General features: G+C 35.7%; 1 protein-coding gene across 5 annotated transcripts in view; it reads left to right on the top strand.

Annotated features, from left to right (window-relative positions):
• Positions 1-21,136, top strand: part of Sgcz (sarcoglycan zeta) — a 1,001,745-nt gene extending 980,609 nt beyond the window's left edge. For all 5 annotated transcript variants that reach the window (XM_052752060.1, XM_052752058.1, XM_052752057.1 and 2 more), the window contains 3 exons: positions 5,884-5,956; positions 16,469-16,592; positions 19,655-21,136. In XM_052752060.1, coding sequence (XP_052608020.1) covers positions 5,884-5,956; positions 16,469-16,592; positions 19,655-19,846 — 389 coding nt within the window. In that variant the 3' untranslated portion in view covers positions 19,847-21,136. The remainder of the gene's footprint in view (positions 1-5,883; positions 5,957-16,468; positions 16,593-19,654) is intronic.
• The last annotated feature ends 4,419 nt before the right edge of the window (positions 21,137-25,555 follow it).

The raw sequence follows: 25,555 nt of genomic DNA, 5'->3' as shown, positions 1-25,555 counted from the left end.
TCTCATTGCTATTTACCTGAATGATACTAATTATCATTGACATTGATGAAGAAAAATAATTAGGGTCATTTCACTATAATGAGAAACTGACATTGTCTATAACTAGAGATGAATAGTTTATATTGACTCATAATTTTAGAAGTGCCAGCTCAATGGTATGTACACCCACTGCTTTGGACTATTTTGTGAGGAATACTAGATTTTAAGGATCGAGAACAGAAGGTAAACACCCTGCTCAGTTCTTGCACCAGGAAGAGGAAGTGGCCACAGACCCACAATCCCTTTGGACACATCACATGACCTAGAATATTGTTTTTGTCTCCACCAACTAAAAGATGTACAGCCCTCTAATAATGTCACCCTAGAAACCACGATATTTTTTATTAGATTTTGGAGCTTGTTATCAAAATATAACAAATATTAAAGTTTGAATTGCTTTGTTTATATTTTTAGATATTATAATGTAATATTCTTCATCAATAAATTGCTAATATTAATTTTATTGATTGATTTTGTAATGTTAAGACAAATTTATATTCATGGAATATATTCTGAAGAATTACCTCCTGTTTTCAGCATGATAACATTGTTATAAGACTGTTACCTGTTCTATGAATAAACAGAAGCCTTTAAATGTCTTTTCTTATTTTATTTGTCTGGATTTGATAGAAGAATATCTTGAAGTTATTAGAGTTCCAGATTTCTTATTATATGAGGATATTGACAGAATGTGTGTGTGTGTGTGTGTGTGTGTGTGTGTGTGTGTGTGTGTGTGTGTATGTATGAAGCATAATTTTAGGTAAATATAAAATAGTATGATTCATTGAGGTTTTATCAAACAACCTTTGTGTTACTTGTCCCTCCTCCCTCTTTCTCCTGTGTTTATCTTCCTTGCTCTTCCCCCGTTGGAACCCCACATTACAGGTCCCCATTTCATATTCTCTCTACCCTGCTAGTCTTCTCTTACCTCCTGACCCCACTGTCTCTTTTCTTAAGAGAGAATGCCTTTTAAATTAGAGAAGCACATTTAAATAGAGTAAAAATAGCATAGCTAATGTATTTTTAATATGATTATTCCATCCTGTGCCCAACATAATGTATTTTCCCTCCATTTGTAGGAGCAAATCCATCCCACTTGAGAGGAAAGAGAAATGAGGTGAATTACAGTATTCACGTTTTGATGTGTTTACAAACAAAAGCCTACTGTAATTGTTAGACATTGAAGGTGTCTGAAAATTCGTGTTGTCCGGAACCTAATGTTGTAAATGAGAGTCAGTCTTTAACTACTGTTGTGATTGGTTATGCAAAGAGAGTTAGAGCACTACACTACAACCTCCTGTTCTTCTTACTTCCTTTGTCTTAAGATTCTGGAGTCCTTAAGGAGAAGCATAATTGTATGCAAAAGTCACTTTCTTCTTTGCCTCCATTCAAAAAAGAAGCGAAATATATTCATGGTCATTGTCATTTTAACAGAAAAACTAAAAATTAGAAATTCCTCTTGACAAATATAAGAACAAATACAAATATAATCGAGACATTTCTTATGTTGATTAAGTTCCAAAGAGAGAACTGAGGTGTCCCAACTGTTCTCTTCCACTTGGCTATATGTCTCCTGTCCACTGTCACCGTGATCCTCACTGTAGAACTCTTCTGCTTGGACTTAGACAGAAAATGGCCTCCATAAAAACATATAAGCCAATGAGTAGATAATGAGTACCTAGTGACTAATGATTTGGAAAACACATTCAGGGTGTAGAGAATAAAGATTATTCTGTCAAAAGGTCCATTGAAATTAGGTGTTGAAGTGCTCACTTCTAGTTCCAAGCCTTAGGGGTAAGAACATGTTGAAACCCAGTCCTGTACCAGCATGTTCTACTTAGTGACTTTCACGACAGCCAGAGCTAAATATTGAAACCCTGTCTCAGAAGAAGGAGCAGGAAGAGGATGAGGAAGAAAAAGAGGAGGAGGAAAAAGAGATAAATTTAACTTTAATGGCATTTCTATTTCATTAAATATGGTTTTTTGAGATGTATAAAGGATAACATCCTGACTGATATCTTATACATTCTTCTGCATATGAATCAGCATAATACATATTTTTCTATAGTTTGTCATGTGAGTTCATGACATATGCTGGAGTGAGGCAAAAGAAAATTTTACTGTGTCCCAATAAATAATGACCAATTATTATAAATAATATTTTTAGATAAATTTATAGTGCTTTATTTAATTTTCAACTCATTTGAATGCAGTTTAAATGTATTTGTATATTCAAATATATTTAGTGTATAACTTCTAAAAGCAATGACAATTAGATTAAAATGATTTCTTATTTATTTGAAATTCAGAACTGACTCAGTTGCCTATCTAACATGACAAATATAGCAGTCTGGCACTTGAGAGAATTCCTAATTAAAAGAAAATTAATATTTGACATTAGATTCCCCAATGTTACAGTGAACATCTAGCGTAAACAGTTTTGATCTAATACCTATAAAGATCATTTTAGTGATTTTTAATTATTGCCAATGTCTGGATCTTCAGTTCAATTCCATTGATCAACATACCTGTTTTTGTGTCAATATTTTGGTTTTTTTTCTGTACCTCTTGGTACAACCTAAGGTTGGGGATGGTGATACCTCTAGCAGTTTTGTTTTGTTTTGTTTTTGTTTTTGTTTTCGTTCTTTTTATTCAGGGTTGTTTTAACTATTTTTTTTTTTTTTTGTCTTTCTGTGTGAAGCTGAAAATTGTCCCTTCAAGATTTGTATTGGAATTTTGATGGGAATTATATTGAATCTGTAGATTGCTTTTGGTAGGATAGCCATTTCTTCTATATTAATAATACCAATCCATGGACATGAGCGATCTTTCCATCTTCTTATATCTTCTTCAATTTCTTTCTTTATGTCTTAAACTTTTTAATCATACAAGTCCTTCTCTTGCTTGGTTAGAGATATTCCAATTTGTTTTATTTTATATTATTTGAGGCTATTTTAAAAGGCGATTTTACCCTGATTCCTTTCTCAGTCCATTTGTCCTTTTGTATACGTGAGGGCTACCGATTTTTGTGAGTTTACTTTGTATCCTGCTACTTTGCAGAAAGTGTTTATTTATCAGCTGTAAGAGTTTCCTGGTAGAATTTTTAGGGTCACTAATGTATTTTGACTTCCTCCTTTCCAATTTATATCACCTTGATTACCTTCAGTTTAGAATTGCTCTAGCTAGGACTTCAAGTACTGTATTGAATAGATATGGATAAAGGATACAAGCTTGCCTTACTCCTGATTTTTGTGGAATTGCTTGAGTGTTTTTTGGTTTTTTTTTTCGTTTGAGTTGATATTGGCTATGGTCTTGCTCTAAACTGCCTTTGTTATGTTAAGTTCTGTCCATTATATTCCTGATTTCACCGGTTTTATCAGGAAGGGGTGATGGATTCTGGCAAAGGCCTTTTGTGCATTTAAGATATAATCATGTGGTTTTTGTCTTTCAGTTTGTTTATATGGTGGATTACATTGACAGATTTTCCTATGTTGAAACATCCCTGCATCTCTGGGATGGAGCCTACTAGATCAGGGCGGATGATTTTTTTGATGTGTTCTTGGATTCAGTGTGCAAGTATTTTATTGAGATTTTTTGCACCCAGTTTCATAATGGAAATTGATGTATAATCTGTTCTGTTTGTCAGGTCTTTGTGTGTTTTGAGTGTCAGAGTAACTATCCTCATGAAACAAATGTCCCTTCTGTTTCTATTATGTGAAATACCTTGAGGAACATTGGTGTTAACCCTTCTCAGAAGGCCCAGGGGAATTAGACAATAAAACCACTTACACCTAGGTTTTATTTATTTATTTATTTTTTGGTTGGTAGACTTTTAAATACTACTTCTACTTCACTATAGGTTATAGGTCTGTTTAAGTTTTTTTTATCTGATCTTCATTAACTTTGGTGGATGGTATTTATTGAGAAAATTAGCCATTTATTTTAGATTTTTCAATTTGGTGGAATGCAGGCTTTTAAAGTACGCTATTATGATTCTCTGGATTTCCTTGGTGTTTGTTCTTATGGCCCCTTCACCATCTCTAATTGTGTTCATTTGGATTTAATCTTTACTGACAAATTGAAGTTTTGGTTGATTTCTGCTCTTGCATTCAGCCATACAGATCCTGTATTGTTACTAGTCGTGTGAACCAGTGTTTGAAAATAAATATTGTCACTGTTCTCTAATCATATTTCTGTCACCTTGTCTAGGAAACTTTCATAATCACACAGCACTAAAGATTAGTATTTGAACTTTGCGCAAGGATAACTATCCTATCAGGATGTTACAGTCTGTATTAAAATGTCAGTCATTGATATATGTAAATATCTCTCCTTGATATATATAAATCTTCATCTGGGGATATTCTTTCAAATGCCAACCCCCCCAGCCAAATCACAGAATTATTAATTTACCTTAGCTGAAACAATTATGTTACCTTTCATACCCATAATAAGGAATTTCCCATTTGCAGAATCAAAGTATCACGAGAATGAATCCTTTAAAGCAATGAGTACTCTAAATTAATAAAATTATAAAAAACAAGCAAACAAGCATTGTATGCTCTACAGAGTTTTTGTTACATGGAGAAATATCTATTAAGGCTCAGAGACAGGCAGATGCCAATAGCTGTTAGTCCAGGAAGTAAAATCTGTAATACAGGAGTTACAAAGGCAAAACCTAATAGTTTTGCCTCTGGACCTAGTAGTCTTCCTCCATTGCTCCACATCCAGGTGTGCATTAATATTTATTTTAAAAGATCATTAAGTAGACCTAATCCATTTCCCTGTGTCATTAGTTATTTTAAGATAATTTAAGCCTTAACAATATTTACTCCTGACAATACCGGTCCTGCCTGAAGAACTGACATGTTTTATATTCTCCTCCACAGGATGGTACAGCCATATTTGTTCGGATTTCAGTGAAAAGTTTTGAATTGCACTGTATTATTAATATAGGCTTCATGACATTTACGAAACAAGCATGACATTCTTACATCAAAATATATGAAGAAAGCTAGATCAAAAGAAAATAAGGTGTAATCTGAAAAAAAGATTTACAACATTTGCTTGAGTTTTACTGCAAAGCAATTTTGTCATTATAACTTTAAAAGAGAAAGACTTCCCTTCATTTTTAGAAAGAAAAACACTCTCTTTTTCTCACTCAAATTGTAGAAAAGCTCTAGTAGTCTGGAAAATCAGTCAGTAAGTATGTTCAGGTCAGGTGTCACTCTACTATCTGAACAAGACACTGGAGTCCCTGACCTCTTCAGACAACAATGACCCTAGATGAACTCAACTATAATGAAATGAATTAAAGTGGCTCTCAGTTTTAGATAGAGCCTTAACTCTACAGAAGTCAAAGTATCATGGATTCTGTGGTCTCTGCAAAGCTCTCTGGTAGACAGTGGCTAAGTGCTATTTGAAACCTGTCTGTAAATGTCCAGCACCGTGCTGACCTGAGCTCACCAACGGCAGTTTCTTCACGCTCTTGAGATATGGGAAATCTGACCTAAGTATTTCAGCCTATCCTATTTCTCAAATCCACTTAGCTCTGAAATAAAGCAATGAAAGAGAGGGGTCTTTGTTCGTTGATTGGAACAGAAGGTGACTTGTCTCTATCTACAGTAGTAATAATTTAATCATAAAAGCAGTTAACACACAGTATTCATATCCACCTTCTTTGGCCTGTCTCCCTCTGTCTTGTACTCCTTTTCCAATGCTAAATTTTCAATTGACCTGCACCTGTTTTCAGTTCAGGGAAGAATATTGATGCATAGACTCAGATGAGAGCCACTGTGTATACAGATTTGCTTATACTGACTGCTGTGTTCATGCTGTCTTCAGGAACTGAAGGAGCAGTATTTGGGCACTCTGTGGAAACACCTCATATCAGAGCAGAGCCATCCCAAGACCTCAGGTAAGTCCTTCTCCTTGGACCATGTCATAGTTCCCCTCATTATTTACCACCTTAGACGTATGGACAAGTAAAAGGGTGCTTGTGTTATGAATCTATACAAAACAGAAATCAACATTTCATAACTTCATAGTAGTCAGATATTTGAAGGGAAGATAGTTAGTTATTCTAACTTCTCTATTTTCCCAAACATACATGACATGAACACAAAAATAATGAGAACGAGTTTAGCAAATGAAAAGAGACAGCAATTGAGGAAGTATAGATGAACAGGCATAAAGGAAACAAAGGAAGAAGGATCGGGAGAGAAAATCAAAGAATCAAGACATGTGAAGTAGGTAGAACACAGAGCAAAAGAGACACTGAAAGAAACATTTAATAGTGCTTTGTCCTGCCGTAGTACCTCAGTATAATGCCGTAGTACCTCAGCATAATGCCGTGGTACCTCAGTATAATATTAATAGTACTGCAATCTGTCTAAGCCTTGATGCCATGCAAAAGCTATCCCTACCCACAACATTGTAAGAGATCTCTCCAAGACAGTCATGGAAACTTGTATTAAAACATGAAAGAATATCTATAACTACTGCACACTCTTTTTTTTTTTTTTGAGACAAGGTTTCTCTGTGTAGCTTTGGAGCTTGTCCTGGGACTTGCTCTGTAGACAAGGCTGACTTCGAACTCACCTAGATCCACCTGTCTCTGCCTCCCAAGTGCTGGGATTAAAGGCATGTGCTATCACCGCCTGGCTTGCACAGACATTCTTAATTCAACAAATATATTAACATTTGATGGAATAGGATGGATTACTTGATTTCTGTTCAGAAAATTACACTCCAAAATGTATCTGCTGCAATGGGTTTGTAAAAGGCAAAAATCTAATATTAAAATCACTATTATGAGATAACTGTATCAGAGATAGAATCTCTTGAAAAAATACTCAGTAAGATTCTTAATAAAAACATTTGATGTCTAGTTTAGAGAGATGGCCAAGGGAGTGAGAGTTCTTGACATACTCACAAAATGATGTGAAAGCAAAAAATAACATGTGTGTAGGAGCTATTCATGACTTAGCTAATATGACTGTATCCTCGGTACTATGAGAGAGATGGTGGGGTGGGGAAATAGAAAGATCCATGACTTCCTGGCCATCAGCCTAGTTATAGATTCAGAAAGAGGGTCTGACTGAGAGGAACAAAACAATAAGTGATAAAACAAAACACTTAGTGTTCTACTCTGGCTTCCACACATGTGTCCACAAATGTGTATGTGTGAGCACACAGATACAAACATGCAGATGAACAGTCCATATGCTACAAAAACAAAAAGCAAACTCACATTCATTCACACACACACACACACACACACACACACACACACACACACACACACATTTTATTTTATGAAAGTCATTGGTCAGCTTCTGTCATTGAATAAACAGAAACATGGTCAAATGAAAATAGAGGTGATTTTTTTTAAAATTTAAAATATATTCTTCTCTCATATAATACATTCCAGTCACATTCCCTCCACCCCCAACCTCCCCTCTTACCCAGATCAACTCCCAATCCTATTTCCTCTTCAGGAAAGAGCAGGTCTCTAAGAGATGACATCCAAACAGGAAAAAAAAAAGATATAATAAGAAAGATTGAGCCTAGACAAGGCAGCTCAATAGGAGGAAAACAGATACAGAGCAGGTAAGAGTCAGAGATACACCTGCTCCCACTGTGAGGAGTCCCACAAAAACACCAAGCTGCTAACAGCCATAACAAAACATGCAAAAGATCTGGTGCAGACCCCTGCAGGCCCCTTGCTTGTCAAGTCAGTCTCTGGGAGCCCTGCTTAGTTCATTCAGTGGCCATGTTCTCCTGGTGTCCTCCATCTCCTCTGACTCCTACATTCTTTCCTCCCCCTCTTCCATGGGATTCCTTGAGCTCTGAGGGGAGGGATCTGAAAAAGGCCTCCAATTTAGACTCTCTCTCTGCCAATGTCTGACTATTGGCCTCTGCACCTGCTCCCATCTACTGCGGGAGAGAGCCTCTCTGATGAATCCTGGGCAACGCACCAATCTATGAATACACCAGAATACCATTTGGAATCATTTCATTGTTTTCTTACATCCCTTCCTCTCTCCCTCCCTCCCTCCTCTCCCTCCCTCCCTCCCTCCCTCCCTCCCTCCCTCTCTCTCTGTCTCTCTCTCTCTCTGTCTCTCTCTCTGTCTCTCTCTGTCTCTGTCTCTCTCTGTCTCTCTCTCTCTCTGTCTCTCTCTGTCTCTCTGTCTCTCTCTCTGTCTCTCTCTCTCTGTCTCTCTGTCTGTCTCTGTCTCTGTCTCTGTCTCTGTCTCTGTCTCTCTCTCTCTCTCTCTCTCTCTCTCTCTCTCTCTCTCTCTCGCTCTCTCTCTCTCTCATTGTTTGGTTTGGTTTTGCCAGTTGTGTTTGGTTCTACCCTAAGTAGCTTGCCCATCCAGACTCAGATTCCTTGCCATCTAGGCAGTGTAGAACATGGGCTCCCTCTAGTGGCATGCGCCTCAAGTTAAACCAAACATTAGTTGGTCCCTCCCACAAGTTCTGCTCCTCCATTGCTCCAGCATATCTTGCACACAGGACACATTGAAGGTGGAGGGTTGTGGTGTCCAGGTTTCTCTTTCCATAGCCTGCAGAGTATCTTGTCACACACCTGCAAAATGAGTTGAAAATTTTAGTACAAAAGAACAAGCATTTTTATAATAACATATATTCAGAATTTCATAGTCTTGTCCTATTTTCTGTGACTTCTGTTCTGACTAATGGAGAAACACAGGTTCAATAATCCATTGATTATTACCAGAAGGTGTTTTTTTATGTGATCCTTAATTTTTAGTTTTAATCAAACTATTAATTCACAAACTACATATTCTATGCAAAACCTGGAGGGATTGAGAAATGTTAAAGGCAGTGCATAAACCACACTTTTTAATGTACTTTTAGTCTTGAGGGTCTGTCTCAAGAAATAAAATAATAGATGATAAAGAAGAACATTCAATGCTCTTCTCTGGCTTCCACATGTGTGTGCACATACATACTACATATGCTACAAAGACATAACACACATATTGGCACATACATAGTCACACACACACACACACACACACACACACACACACACACACACACACTCACTCACATTCATGGCCCTTAGGAATTTAGAATGTTTGGGATAACTGTGATCCTTCTCCACATTAGAGAGTACATTCCTGGTATACAGGACTCACATGCTCTCTGCATATTCTGAATATTGTAACAGAAAACAATGTATCTCATGTGTCATGGTGTGAAAGGTAGTTGTCAGTTTGAATGATTGTAACAAAGTGTCTCCAAATAATGAGACAGTGACTAAATAAATGTGATCTAAGAAATTAAATCTCCTCTGGATGCATATGGATGACATCAATTCCAATTGTTGTAGACTGGTCTAATGTAGCTTTTATATACAGTAGTCCATGTTATCACTCATGTGGCATATAAACACAGCCAACCTCTGGAAGTTTGAAACAGAATGGTTTCAAATGCTGAATATGAGAGAGAAGGGTGGATTGAGAAGATGTTGGTCAAGGATGCATAGTTATAGTTGAGATGCTCAGGTGTCCCTTTTCAAAGCAAGTGGATCATAGATAATGTGAAAGCTAGAGGAAATGACTCGTAGTGTTTCCATCAGGCAGGGGCAGTGAAGGCTTTGTGAGAAAACTGTGTTCAATCTGATTTCAGCAATGCATGATATATGTAAGTCAACAAATATTCCCAGGATTCTATAAAGATATCTGTTTTCTTTCCATTTAAATGTTTAAATTAATTTAAATTTGGTATTCAAATGTATGTGCAAAATTAGGATATACCTAAATAAAAACTGTATGTATTAGAAGAGACTAATTCTTTGTGTTAGTTTGTGAGTCCTAAAATAATCATTTTGGTTCTATAATTTTAGTCATTATGTGTATGTTATATCATCTTATTATGAAAAGTCTACTACTATGGGAATTGCACTATGTGTGACTTTAAATGTCCTACAGATGTCTCAAAATTTGCAAGTATATGTGTGAAATAAATTATAGTTGGTATATGGTGTTTCTGATTTTTTTTTTCTATTCTGATCACCCATTACTTTAACGCTGAATAGGTTTGACTTATCACCAAAGCTAAAATAGTCTGACTACTCCCAAGATGAGGGTTGCTAATTTAAATTTCAAAACTGAAGCAGAAACAGTACAGTGATAATTGGGCTATTTAATTATTCATTTGTGTACTCGAATCTAAAACAGAATGCCTGAGATCTTGACATATTGATGTTGCTGACAATTTTCAACAGGAAGTTCTTTTAGCTGATGCGATGCTCATCAGGCAAGTGAAATGGGTTTGGCTGAGTAAATAAAGCAGTACACAGTCATGATGATGTTATCAAGAATAAGTCTTTATGAGATGCAATAGAGAATAGACATCTGTTTTTGGAAATGTGAGTTTGTAGAGTTTATTCAACAGATTTTTATGAGTATTTAATATGTTCTGAGCTCTGTACTAAGTTTCATGGAAACTTCAAATGCACACTTGTTTTACTTTTAAGACAGTATTTCTGCATATTAGGGCCTTATATAGCAAAAATACTCTTAAGTAAGCAAAGTATTGATAAAGGTATAATATATATGCAATATTATATGTGCATATGCACACTATTATTTAATATTATAATGTTATATACACACACAAACATGTAGACATACACACATACACACATTCACCTTTGTGTAAGATGTTTCTGCTTGTTAGGCTTTATGCCAAACTGCCTATTCCAGAAATGCTTAATATCTTTCCACCAAAATAAATACTATCAGTTGCTGTCCAGTCTCACCAATATTTGGTGTTAGCAAGCTTACTGATTCAAGTAGTTGCAGAGAGAACAGGCTGATGTTGCATTTCTGCTGTTTGCTATTATCCAGCAGGTAACAATATGAACCACTTTTCATGCACATATCTGAAAGTCATGTACCTTTCCTGACATGTTCACGTATTCTGTAAATACTGGATGATTTTTTTCACATATCCTGGTACCAGGTATTTATGATATATCATGTTGTGGATATTATTTTCCAGTCCATTTTGTATTCACTTCATTTGTGGTAATCTTGAAAGTACACTTTAATCTGACAATATCGAACACAGTTTTAAATGTGTAATAAATAGTATATGCTGTGGCCTGTGACACTGTGATCCTTCCAACCACGAAGATATTTTCTATTGAAAGCCTTATGACCTCAACTTCTGTATGGTAGTGTATGGTAGATACTGAAGTTTATTTTGTCATATAGATATCCAGTTATTCCAGTATTATTTGTGACAAAGACATTGCTTTCTTCTCTGAAAAACTTCACTGCCCCTGTCCAAGTCAGTTGTATGTACAAGTCAAACAACTTGTTTATAAAACACGTTTTATTTCACTGTATCAGTTGTGGAACAGTGTCAGTTCTGTCTTGATTACTGCTTGGGGTACTTAGGGATGGTTGCACTAGCAGCATAACCCAGAGGAAATGAAGCAACCACTGTAATATTTAAGTTATAATAATGTATATTATAGGTACCATATGGATAATTAGAGCATCCAATTTTAGTATGGGTGTAATAATTGTAGTTTAACTATATAGCAATGTTCCAGTATTGGAAGTTAGTTCATATTACGTTACTGTAATTATTATAGAAGACAAAACTCTAACTACGTATTGTGAGGACTGTAACATTCCGTTTTTGAAAATGCTTTAAACTATGAGTAGATGGCTGATCACTAGAAAGTATAACAGCAATTGATATTTGAAGTAGAGAAAATTCGTAGTTTCTTATTTCAATTCCTGTGTTGAATTCATTCATTAGATTGATATGGCTTTTGCACATAGTAATTTGGTTTGAGTAGCTTATACTTCGATTTGCTACTTTGTTGCTCTTTGGGAGTAATTGGCACAATGAAAGACTTTGCAGCAGCATGTTCAAAGTAAGGGATGTCATTCTATTATCCTGAAGTTTGTATCATAGCTCCTAGAAGCACTAGCTTCTAATAAGTGCCTTGGAAATATTAATATGAATCAAATGCATAATTACACAATGTCCAACCTATTTTGATAAGTTGTCAAGGCTAGTTACAGTGCTTCTTACTTCAAATCTTGGAAACTTTGTCTAAATATGTTTGTTCAATAATGTAGTTTGTGGACTCTGCAAGGATTCTAATGCCTTTTAAAAGTGTGATAAAACTTTTGAGTAAGTATAAAATTTGTCTTATTATTGTCCACATATGAAAAATTTTAATCCTCTTGTGGTATACCTGAGGGACAACACCCTGTGGGTATAATGTTTGTGTGAAGAGGTGGCTTCTTACCCATTCAACACACGATACGAGAGACAATGTCCTACTCCAGTTAAAGTCCATGCCCCTATTGGTCATTATAAATGCTGAAGGTAGATAACTCAGATAATCTGCATCTCTAATTGCTAAAAATGAAACCTTCCAGTTCACAAAAATGCCAGTGGTAAAGTTAGGAAAGTTTTGATTCTGGAACCATGTATACACCAGGTTAATATGTTATTACATGATGTTTTTTCCCATGAAAAAAATTACACTAAGTAGTCAGAAAAACTTATCAAAATGCTTCAGATTGCTTCAGTTTTCATGTGCTTAAGAAATACGTGATGAATGCCACTTACTTTGTTCAACATTAAACTAAAAATGTAAGAAATCCTCCAACTAGTCTAGTAAGTTTTATTACACATACTCTTTAACTAAATTCTCTTTTAAAATTATTTGTGTGTATTGCTTGTCTGAGTATTGCTTATTATTCAAAACAGAATGTGCTATTTTAATAACACTTGAATTTTTTTTTATAATTATCACATTTTATTACACCAATACTAGCAAAGTATACGACTGAGGCTTATTTAATTCAAAGTCTTAATTACCTCAGCACTTAAGGAATTTTGCAGTAGTATAAAGTTTCTACAATTTTGGTAATGCTTGTACATAGCAGGCAATTCATAAATACAAGTATTTAGCAATTACATATTTTCAGAAAAAGTCTCGTTTCAGATAAAATAAAAATATTCTCATAAAACATAATTTGCAAGTTTGAACTTCATGCATTGAGTATTAGAAACTAAGTTCAGAGAATCTGATTTATTTTCCCCAGTCTTGAGTCACTGAACCAAAGAGCTTGCTCAGCACTGAAGCATTTATATTGGTATTTGGTCAATGGATGTCTCAGAGATCCGAGCTCTCATCTGTTAAAAGGTTCCCAATATTCCCTCACACTTCATTCACCATGCATTACTGCTGGGTTTTTGTACTTTGATGCTTGTACCCGCAATTATTCTGAGAAATCTACCTCCGGCATCCCACTATTCATGATTGATGTCAGGAAGTGGAACATAGAGAATTCTTTAAACTGTTAATTTCCATCTGTGTCTACCTGTTCTATGAATCAAGCAAGCAGTTCTTTAAGAGGTAGAAGTAAACAATTATTGTCCATTTCCTTCCTCCTTCTGGTGTTTTCACTTATGTTCAAAACGATTTCCACTACAGCAAAATGGCTCTGGTTTTTCCAAATGTCTTTAAGTTTAGGCAATCCAAATGATTTTGATCAGTTTCTGTCATATGTGATGGCATTCTTGTCAACAAGTATATGAGCAACAAATAGGTGGTCATGGGAGAGGGATTTGAGGAAAATGGGGACACACACACACACACACACACACACACACACAGAGAGAGAGAGAGAGAGAGAGAGAGAGAGAGAGAGAGAGAGAGAGAGAGAGAGAGAGAGAGAACACAAAGTATTGTCCTACCACATGCTATCACACTCTGACACATATCATGTTACTGAAATTTTACAGCAACGAAACAAAACTCAATTCTCACCTCAAAGAAAATACATTTCCGAGCCAAATATGAGTGACTATGGCCTGAGAATATGGACTCAGACTTCCTCCAAAATCCATAGTTTAATGTGGAAATGGTTTTGTTGTTGTTGTTGTGTTGTTGTTGTTGTTAATGAAGAAAAGAAATTAGAAGCACTTTTCAAATACCCTCGGTGAAAGGCTCAGTCTCATAGGTGCAGCAGAGGGGGGACATTTCTGTCACAGGTTTGAGATGCTTCTGATGGTATTCTTTGTTTGGAATTTGGGTGTTGCTGGAAAATGAGGCAATTCCAAAATGATGCACTTGATAGTCACAATGGTGTTAGGTGAGTAGCCACTAAGGGAGTAAAAGACAGCCCAAGATAATTGAACTCTGGATCAGTAACATTCCTACTTTCTACCATCATGGAAGCGCTAATAAGTCAATCAGATTAACAGAATCTTTAGCTCAGGTGTGGCTTTGCTCAGTTCGCAGAGGAAATGGTAATTGTCAATTCAGAGCAGATAAAATTGAGACATTATCTCTGGCTGAACACCCTGAGCTTTACATATTTTGGACACAGAGCCTTTAAATCAATACTACTCTAGTACAGTTTGACCATGAGTATCTGATGCATAAAATAAATACAATATAGCTAGCATTTCCTAATTAATCATTTGATAAAGATCAAATTAGAAAATCTCAAACACTCAGCATACTTAATGTGTTTAATGTTATTTTACTAAATGTCAAACACAGCATAAATGAAACCTTTGCAAATCTTATATGAGCAATTGGCTATCAAATATATGAGAAATAAGCTTGACTCTTCAGAAATAAGTTGAATCATGTTGATTACTGGGTAAAATTAGTTTGTTTTTCCCTTTACTTATATATGTGCCAAGTTACCTTTTATGAATATTGGAGTTATATACTGGCTTTTGGAACCCTACCCCTCATATTTGGTTGCCTCACCCAGCCTTAATACAAGGAGAGGTGGTCAGTCTTATTGCAATTTGATATGCCATGTTTTATTGATACTCATGGGAGATCTGCCCTTTTCTGGATGGAGATGGAAGAGGGAGGGGATTGGAGGATGGAAGTAGGGGGGGTAGGGGTAGGGGCCAGGAGGGGAGGATGCGGGGAGGCTGTGGCTGGGATTAAAGTAAATAGATGAATAAAAAATATATAATTTGTCTTAAGTTATTAATTTATTTTTTAAACGTTCTTATCTGACTGTTATTCAAATGATTCAATCATATCAATCATGAGTGATTTCAATAATGTTGTTGTTGTTAATAACAACAATTATAAAGTTATTGTTATCCAACAAAACACTAAGATGGCATTGACCACAGTTATACTACTCAAGGCAGTATTGTATATTGTATAAGGGTTATAAAATACAATTTCAAAATTCAGATTTTTAATTTTTGATACTATATGGAAAAGGTTAGTGGTAGATTTTACTAAGTAGTGAGACTCTGAGTATTTTTTTTAATTTTCTGGTCTGTTTTTATTCAAAATAATATATAGGCATAGCTTAAAAACAGGTATTTGTATAGCTTTTCAGCTCCAGGAATGCTATGAAGATGTTCAAGTGATCAATAGAGGTAAAAGTTTCAAAGTTGTTTTTATTAATGACGGTGGAATAAGGCCAAGATTTACAATTATTGAAATCACTTCTTAATTATGATTCTCCTCTTGGATGCCACCTTCAAGGCTGCAAATGTGGTTCCTCTATTGAGTGCTTGCATTTCAGAGACCCGTTGCTTGGAGTTCTTTCTGCAAAACAGCTCTGGATCTTGTCTCAGAGGAAAGCAGTGACTCTGGAACTTGGTGACAGTAAGACTGAGGGAAGCCTCTTCCTGATGTCCTATGATGAAAACAAGCAAAGCAGCTGCATCAGCAACAGAAGAGCATGCCCCCCAAAGACCAGCTGGTGTCCACCAGTTTTCATGCTAGGGATTTTATAGCTTGCATTCTGTTGTCCGCTGATTTCCTTCTTCTGCAAATGGAGTCATTTAGTCTGGGGTCATTGCAATGAACCAATGAAGGTCATTCAACATGTAAAATGGTGATCTTTGTTATGCTAACTTCCAAATTTTTTAATGCACCTTTTGAAAATTTTCAAGTTCACAAAATTTTGAGGGTGCACTCTTGAAGGATTGCAATATTAATGATTTTCATTAAGGTTCTCATACAAAGTTGGAACTCTTTATTGAAAAATATGTGCATGCTAAATTATGCCAATTTATTTATTAAAACTTCATCATTAATATTGATAATATATTAAAGATTTAAACATGTAAACTCATAATGACCTACTTTTGGAGCGTGATAAAGAGAACTACCATAAGAAAATGTTATTAAATTATTATATATGAGAGTAAATAATTGATAAGAACAAATGAAGATTTTATAATGAGCCAAAAAAATGATAAAGTAATGAAAAATATCCTAAAACTTAACTGGGCTTGTAATCCTTGTAATACATTGTGAGGATGTGGATTTATGCTGGCTTTGTGTAAAGATTAGTTAAATCCTAATGCCTTTTTTCCAGTTCATTATAAGTTTTCTCTCGTTTGTAAATGATACTTTGCCTTCCTTTAGGCTTGAATCACCAACCAGATCCTTGATAATGGAAGCTCCACGAGGGGTCCAGGTGAGCGCAGCTGCAGGTGACTTCAAGGCTGCCTGCAGGAAGGAACTGCACTTGCAGTCTACAGAAGGGGAGGTGAGTGTCCATGCTGACCCTCAGATGCTGAAGCTGCTGTTTTACATGTCTTTCTTATGCATCAGGTTCCACAAGTCACAAGGAGCCACTTCATGAGAAATTGCAAACCTGGGAAATCTTGAATCCTCTTAATTATGGGATTTATCAAGCAGCTATTACTTTCTACTGAAAAGTATTCATTCCCAGGACAGTTTGAAACAGGCCTCCACATTCTTGTTGCTTCAATATCAGCTTTAAACATTAAAATGAAAAACGGCCCCTTTTTACTTTTCTCTGTGGATCTTCAGAATGTTTCTTCAATAGATTAATCTGTTTGAATGGTAGGTTTGAGTCAGAGAGGAACAAGAATTTTGGATACATTGCTGTTGCCCAAATGGGCCACTATAGACAACAATAATGATGTAGACATTTCAGAAGGCTTGGAGACAAAATTTGGAAGGTTTTCACCATAAAAAAAATAAATAATTCTCTGAGTAGCTAAATATAGTGAACCTGATTTAAATATTATACATTGCATGCATATGTTGAAAATTGTAAGCATCCACTAACCTACATTTTTTATACTTTTATATATCTAATTACAATTCATTCAAAAGAAGGGAAATGTTTTTGCCAAAGTACTTCGATGTTGGTATGTTTGTTCATTTCTGTGTTCTACAATAACTACACCACAAAAGGAGAAATGATCACTATTAAAAACAAAAGTTCCAACATTCAGATGGAGTCTAAACTCCATCTGATACTATATGGAAAAGGTTAGTGGTAGATTTTACTAAGTAGTGAGACTCTGAGTATTTTTTTTTAATTTTCTGGTCTGTTTTTATTCAAAATAATATACTGCATTACACATAGTAGTTGAAATGAAGATACTGCATTCAGGCATTACACATAGTAGTTAAAATGAAGAGAAATGAATTGTACTGAAAATCCAAGGTTGTGCTGTGGACAATCAATGCCATTTTAGATTCAATGCTACAAGGAACTTCCAATTTGGCATTGAAGGAAACAAGAGTCATAACTGTAAATGAAGGGTTATAGTGATATGACTATATCCACAGGGCTATAACACACAACAGTATACATGCTGGAATATTGGTGAGGGAGACTTTATATTCAAAAATTTGATTAGCATTTTCAAAGAGACAAATACCACTGATTTCAACAGGTATGAATGAGATAAATGAGTTCTTGTTAGAGAGAAGATGGGGAGTGTGGAATTCAAAGCTTGGGGATACCATTCTAGTGACAGGATTGAGTTTCAGAGCAGATGGATTATGTTGTTTATGGGGCAATACAGAGCAGATATACCAATTTCAGAAGTTGGAAAGTGAACAACATCACTGTAACTGCCTTGGCAAAAGAGAAAGAGGTGGGCAAGCCCATCACTGCTGCAACCTGGAGAGGCTCAGACATTTGGTGTTCTCATTCAATATCTCAGTTTTCTTAACTTCCTGCCAACTTTCTGAATGAAAGAAATGAAAGCAGCCAATGTGAATGGACTTATTAATGAAAATATCCCCTTTACATGAGTGAAGATATTCCTTAAGCATATAGTGTGTGTGTGTGTGTGTGTGTGTGTGTGTATATATATATATATATATATATATATATATATATATATATATATATATATATATATATAAACTTGTAAGTATGTAAAACAAATTCCCCACACTGAGAGAATAAAATATAAAACAGTTCTGAAACATGTGCTTTGCTTAAGTCATAGGAAATACACAATATGAGCAAGATGAGCTACAGCTGATGATGTTAGGGGAATAGGGCAGATCATGCAAGATATATGGCCTCGGGGGGAATCCGTTTTTATTTGAAATGAGAGGGAAACTATAAAAGAGCTTTGAGTATTAGAGAAACATTGTTCAATTTACATTTCTTTAAAGTTCACCCTAACAATGTGATGAATAGACAAGGAGAGTACAAAATGGATGTGGATGGCCTCAAAGCCTGCAACAGAAGTACTATTAAGTGGTGGCGCACGCCTTTAATCCCAGCACTCGGGAGGCAGAGCCAGGCGGATCTCTGTGAGTTCGAGGCCAGCCTGGGCTACCAAGTGAGTCCCAGGAAAGGCGCAAAGCTACACAGAGAAACCCTGTCTCGAAAAACCAAAAAAAAAAAAAAAAAAAAAAAAAAAAAAAAAAAAAAAAAAAAGAAATAACAAGGTAAAGAAAGGAGAGAATTGAGCACTCTCTCATCCTCCTGTCAACTTTGGGAGTCTATAATTCAGAATAAGTTAAGAGTCAATGAGATAGCATGATAGGTAAAGGCACATGCTGCAAAGTCTGATGACCTGAGTTCATCCCGAGGACCAGAGGGTGGAAGGTAAGAACCAACTTTGGTTAGTGTCCTCTGACATGCACACTAGTACACACACACACACACACACACACACACACACACACACACACACACAAAATAATCAGTGTAATAGAAATACTTAAATAAGGGAAGTAACTCCCCAAATTGAAAAATTAGAAAATTAGTTGCTGAAACCAGTAACATTTAATAGAGAATTCAAGCATAATAATATGTAGAATTATCTCTTAGTTCTCATGATTTCCTACATCACCTGATCTTTAGACTGTGAGACTTTGTTTTAGAAATGACTTTACTCATTCTTTCACAAAGATTAAAAAACAGGTGAAGGAGTATATTTTTAATTAATTCCCTCCCTCTTCATTAATATCAGCCCAACTGGTATTCATTCTCTCTCTCTCTCTCTCTCTCTCTCTCTCTCTCTCTCTCTCTCTCTCTCTCTCTCTCTCTCTCTCTCTCTCTCTCTCCTCTTCTCTTCTCTTCTCTTTCTATTGTTCTTATTGTTTTTAGTAACTGTTGGCTCCATGAGCAAATTACTCAGTACTGCCTTTCATGTTGAACAGTTGCTCTCCGAACTCTGACTCTTAAAGTGGAGACCGCAGCAAAGGTTTTAAATGGCACACAGACTTGTAACCTGTTCATAACTCCATGACAAACCAAGTTGCAACGTTCTGAGGGAGGTACCATGCTGAAAACAAATTGAGATTTGTTTTTTCCTTTCTTCCTAGATTTTTCTAAATGCAGATACAATCCGGCTAGGAAATCTACCAACCGGTTCCTTCTCTTCTTCACCCAGCTCCTCAACTTCTCGACAGACAGTGTATGAACTGTGTGTCTGCCCCAATGGCAAACTCTATCTTTCTCCAGCTGGAGTAGGCTCCACCTGTCAGTCCAGTAGCAGCATTTGCTTGTGGAGCTGAAGCGACTGATTTCTCCTCACACCAGAATAGCCTTTTGTTCCCGTCCGTCTGCTTCACAGTTTTGCTCGTTTTCCCGTGTGATCAGTGCAGAGCTTCTTCAGATGGACCACAGAGCAAACTTGTCCAGGATCAGCAGGGATTGGCGCCCACCTTCTCCTGATTCACCTGACTCAACACAGTGTGACTGACTCGGCCGTGGGAGAAGCATCTCCAGCAGGAAACCTGGATCATGACATTTGCTCGAAAAGGAGAATAACTTAGGTGCCTTTGCTACGCGGAGTGAAGCACACAGTTTTAGATTTTTGCAGAACCTGGCTACGAACTGCGCACGAACACATTACCAGATGAAATTCCCAAATCCAATGGTGACATGAAACGCTGACCCCCGTCAGAAGACTAATTCTGCAGTCCGAAAGCACAATTTTCCATTCATCTTTTTTGGACGTAAACTTTTATCCCCGAATTTTAAAATTTTGAAGCATTATGTAATGCTTGCTTTACTAAAAAATTAAATTCAATACATGGTTTTTAACTAAATGAAACAAGACAAGACAGAGTCCCTGAGTTGTTTTTGTTTCTTTAAATTCAGTGTGTTGGTACTCTTTGTCTACTAAGCCTGGAATTTTGTACATTAGATAATTTTAAAAGCGCTCAGCAATATAATCTTTACAAAATTAACAAAAATACCATTATGCTCTCATTTGTCAGATCTGGATGGCCTTCTATTTATGTGGCTATTGCATGTGACACATTTGCTTTTAACAAAACATCGGAACAATTGCAATATAAGATAGGAGGGATATACTTACAGTGTGGAACCCATCAGTTATTTCGTTAATAATTCACATGGTGTCCTTTACCCTTAGGTTTTAATAATACTCTTTTGTTTGCTCCATTTACATTAAACTCGATTTTTAACTGCTAAAGTTAAACCAGCCTCTAATTAAATGCTAATGTTATGCATAATGCTGAGAACGGGTTCACTTTCCACAGGGACATCAACTTCAAATTAAGTATCCTTCTTTTAATTTCAGGTTCATATTTAAGAAGGTTAGAAATTAAATTATAAATTCCAGAAAAGGAAATGGTAAAAAGACAAGGGTTCAGCAGAGTGTTGGATGAGTGCTTTCTCCGTTTAGGAATCTAGTCACGCCTCTGTTCTTTGACTGTTAACATTTAGTCACTTCTATTAGACTGTTAAGTTACCATGACATCATGAACCGTAGCTCTTTCCATTCTCCGCTGTTTATTTTTGTTACTGAGTTCCCAATAAATAATTCCAGAAAATTATAGATTTGTTCATTACAGTACTCTTAATCTCAAATTATTGAAACCGACAGAATACAAGAATGTAAACTTGTATTTTAGATTTCCTAGTTTGGGAACGTGACTTGATGACTACAAGGTAAGTCTTTAATTGTCTCATCATTCCCACCTGGCACCTGTGCACACCATTAACAGCTGTGTGGAAGCTGCACTTTAGGGCTCTGTGATGGCAGAATCTTTGAAATTCTGTCCTCTGTAGCTGAGAATGAAGCAAAAGATTGAAACATGTTGATATAATTTGGTTAGCAAATATTAGAAAATTGGGTAATGCAACCGGCAAAGTAACCTCTTTGTCCAAAGTTATCTCGTTCGGGTTCCTAGCACTTCTAATAACAGGCAAAGCTCCCTATCACTGAGCACATTCCACATTCTGCAGAAGTCTCTGTAAGGTATTTCACTTGGATCGTTTTTAAAGTAGTATTGGACTTGTTCTTCGGGGTTATTATTATTATTATTATTATTATTATTATTATTATTATTTTTGGTTTTTCGAGACAGGGTTTCTCTGTGTAGCTTTGCGCCTTTCCTGGAACTCACTTGGTAGCCCAGGCTGGCCTCGAACTCACAGAGATCCGCCTGGCTCTGCCTCCCGAGTGCTGGGATTAAAGGCGTGCGCCACCACCGCCCGGCTCTTCGGGGTTATTATATAAGTCTGTAAATTAAAATCAAAATAAAAGTTGAGATATATAATTGCTTGAAAAGTCGTAACAAAGAGCTTAATTCATTTTTCACAAAATTTAATATATGAAGTTCACACATTAGTCTTCACAAAAGAGTCTCACAGTGTCTAAGACAAAAAGTTTGAGAGCCATGGATGCTGATCACTGTGTTATGTAAAGAAGACAATGGGCATTAATTTGAGACATACCAGCGTTTTAGCCATGCTAAATTAAAACAATTAGAAAATTTCCTAATGAAAGGATATTAATGACTGTGATTCATAATCCTCCCTATTTCTAAAGTCTTTTACTAATCAATCAAGCTGAGTTGGGCAATCTGAGACTCTCTCCAGGCTTCAGCTTAAAATGAACACTTTACAAACAACAAAAATACCGAATCAAACATCATCTGAAGGCTTTTTCAAGCACTAACATGTTCTAAGAACATATATTTCAAAAGGTAAAAGGGAACACTGAGAATTTATATGCATATCACAAGATGCCAAGAGTGAAGGGTGGTGAGAAAAAAGGAGATAAGACACAAATTATAAGCTGGAAATGGTGGCTCACATTTTTAATTCCATCCAGCACTTGGGAGGCAGTACAGGAAGATTTTTTTGTGAGTTTAGGGCCTGTGTGGTCTGCAGAAGGAGATCCAGGATAGCCAGGGCTATTCAGAGAACATGTCTCAAAGATAAAACAGAAAACAAAACACACACATGTACAAGGCTGGTAAAATTTTCAACTTGATGATATTCTGAAAAGTACAGACATGAAAATATCATAGAAACTTGGGACATTCAGAATGTTGTTCAAATACTTGTTAAATATAAAAGACAGAATGCTATAGATGACTTCCTTCTACAATACTAAACAAATGACTTGAATTGATGGCTTGACTTTTGTAGATTCTTCAGGTACAATAATCTCAAAGGTTAAGCTTTTATTAGAGGCTTAGAAGATGAAATCTAAAGTCTTTGAATTCCTAACAGAGAATCATTGTTTCCTTGACAATAAAAAGTTCCAGGAGCTGAAGAACAAATTTATTCTTTGCTTTCCAAATTAAATTTTAGAGACCAAATGTTCATAAACACACACACACACACACACAAACACACACACACACACACACACACACACACACACACACACACACACACACACACACTGTAGCTTATTTAAATGATGCAAATTCTCTCTTCTCTAAATCACAAGGAAAAAATATTACTCTTAGGTGTGCCGCATGAACGTTACTCAGCCATGATGTTACCTCTATCTTAACATCATATTTAGTTTAGATCCTGCAGGCAAGGAGGGAAACGGAGGTATTGGAGAAGGAAAACTGCTGGCATTTCAATCATGATCTAGAAATGGATAAACGCACATACATTTCAAGTTCAGTGTCTCTGGGGCTCAAAGAGATATAAAGAGTATGCATTATTACTTTGAGTTCATAATTCTTCAGTGATGAAATTTAAAAAAATCACAAAACAATCCAAACACACTAAACACCAAACAAATACTCTTTTAGGATTTCGTGGCCCATGTGGCGAGTATCTCCAACATTCTGCACTGTGGTCTTAGTCTTGGTTTTTATTGTGAGTCATATTTTTGCAATATGGAAAATAATCATTTCTCTGAGTTTGGACACTAACAACATTCAGTGACACTACAATTTGCAAATCTTAGACTATACAGCCCTGGATCTTTGAAAATATTTGCAGGAATTCTGAATTGGGTTCTGGCTGCATGTAATGATTTTAATTGTGTTAGAAATACTCAATCATTTTGGCTGCAGTATAGTTCTTTGTAAGAAAGGTACATTAAGTGAGGTGTTCTCTTTGATCATGTCCATCTCTTAATTCCACTGATTCTTTAAAGATGTTTAATGACCTTCTCTGAGTTCATCAGACTCTGCCAAGCTAGAATTTGCAATGATCTACTCCTTAAAAAGCTGTTCATCCATGTCAAAAAGAAAATCTTCCCAGCATCCTATTATTTTTCTCCTTATACCTGATTGTGCTCTTACCAATTGGACATCAGTTCCCTTTGGGGAATTCATGTTTGATTGATGTATTCTGTGATATGGATGATATTAAGAAGAAGAATGCTTGTGGCTCTTATTTTAAATCCTGTTTTAGGACTTCAAAATAACACCACCATGTATAAGCAACCTGCTTTCTGTTCTATTATTATTGATCTTCATCAAACTCAAAACCTTAGGTATTTGAAAAATATGTTTTTTAAATCAATATGGCCAAGTACTAAACTTTTTATGCCTATCAAAATTCCTTCATAGACTACTACTTTAATGTCTCAATTCAACAGTTCTTCATTTTCCAAACACACCATTGGTACAATAATATCTCTAATGGACTTCATCATTGTAAATGTAGTAGCTCTTCATAAGGTAGCAATAGCCAGGAGAATATCTGATGCTGTTAGAATTATTGTTTACAGCATACAATTTCAATATCACATTAAATTATAATTGAAGGTATTTAATGGCCTAATCTTCTATATACAACCATCATCACCAAACTCATTTTTGAGTTTTGTACATTTGAGGTATTGGTACCTTATCTGCCTGTAGCTTTGGTCTCATTACAATTGCTCATGTGACCCTTCATTAAGTCATTTGTTGCATACACTAGCATATATTATGCTAATGATTCATGCAGAATGTCATTATAACAAGGAAAATAATATCACATTTATCTCCAATTATAAATTAATGAATGATCTCATTGGACACATTTTTAGACATTGCTTTAACCTGCAACCTAGTAATCATTGAAATGTCAAAGACCAAAGACCAGAAATTCTGTTGTATTTAACTCTAGACCACTATTGCTTCTACTAATTTATTGAAATAAATAGGGGTTATAGTTATGACACAAGGAAGTAAACATGCTTCTTGCAGGAATCTGAGCTACAGCCATTAGTTACTTCTTTAGTTTTAGAAAGAAGACTTCAGTAGTGTGCTCTGCATATTTTTATATACATGTAATGAATGCCTCAGTATTCTTAAAACCAGGATATAAAGACTACACCCAAAACGGCCTCAGGATGGGTTAACTTAGTTGGGTTTAAAATTTCATTGCTTGCCAAAAAATATCTCTGGAAAATAATAATTAATTTGAAGTACTTCTAGAACAGGAGGGCTATTTTTTTAAGTGTTAATTGATGTGGGTCAGTCTTTCGGATAGTAAGGACAAACACTGAAGGGTGTGAGGTACAATGAACTGTGATTCTTTCTTGATCTCCCGTCTTAAAAAAAAAATTTTGTTTGACTATTTGTAAGTAAAAGCCAAACAGGGTTAAAGATGTGCAAGGACATTTACTAACAGTGGAGATCCACAACTTGGAGTTTGTTTCTTTATTTCTATAGTTCTTTAAATCAGGTCCACTACTCATTTACTTTGTTTTGTAACTTTCATGTAAATGTTTTCTTGTATATATAGATATATGAAAAATGGAACTATTTTCTTATACATACTATGCAATATGTTTGTACAATTGCAAAATTACCAAAATTACAAAAGCTGTGCTTTTGTACTTTATCTTGCTTTATGTAAAAAAAAAAAAACAAACAAAACATTTTTCTATTTAAAGGGACTCCTTCCTATGAACTGTAGTTAACATATCTATTCAAAAATAAGTCTATTGTATTCTTTTGTTTAGTTTGGGCGGGGTCTATTTCTTTTGAGTGAAAACACAGCAA

This window comes from Peromyscus californicus, unplaced genomic scaffold (genome assembly GCF_007827085.1).
Source record: "Peromyscus californicus insignis strain IS unplaced genomic scaffold, ASM782708v3 Scaffold_23__1_contigs__length_62951481, whole genome shotgun sequence".
Classification (NCBI taxonomy): Eukaryota; Metazoa; Chordata; class Mammalia; order Rodentia; family Cricetidae; genus Peromyscus; species Peromyscus californicus.
Note: the sequence above shows the minus strand (reverse complement) of the source record. Positions and strands in the feature narration are given on the sequence as shown.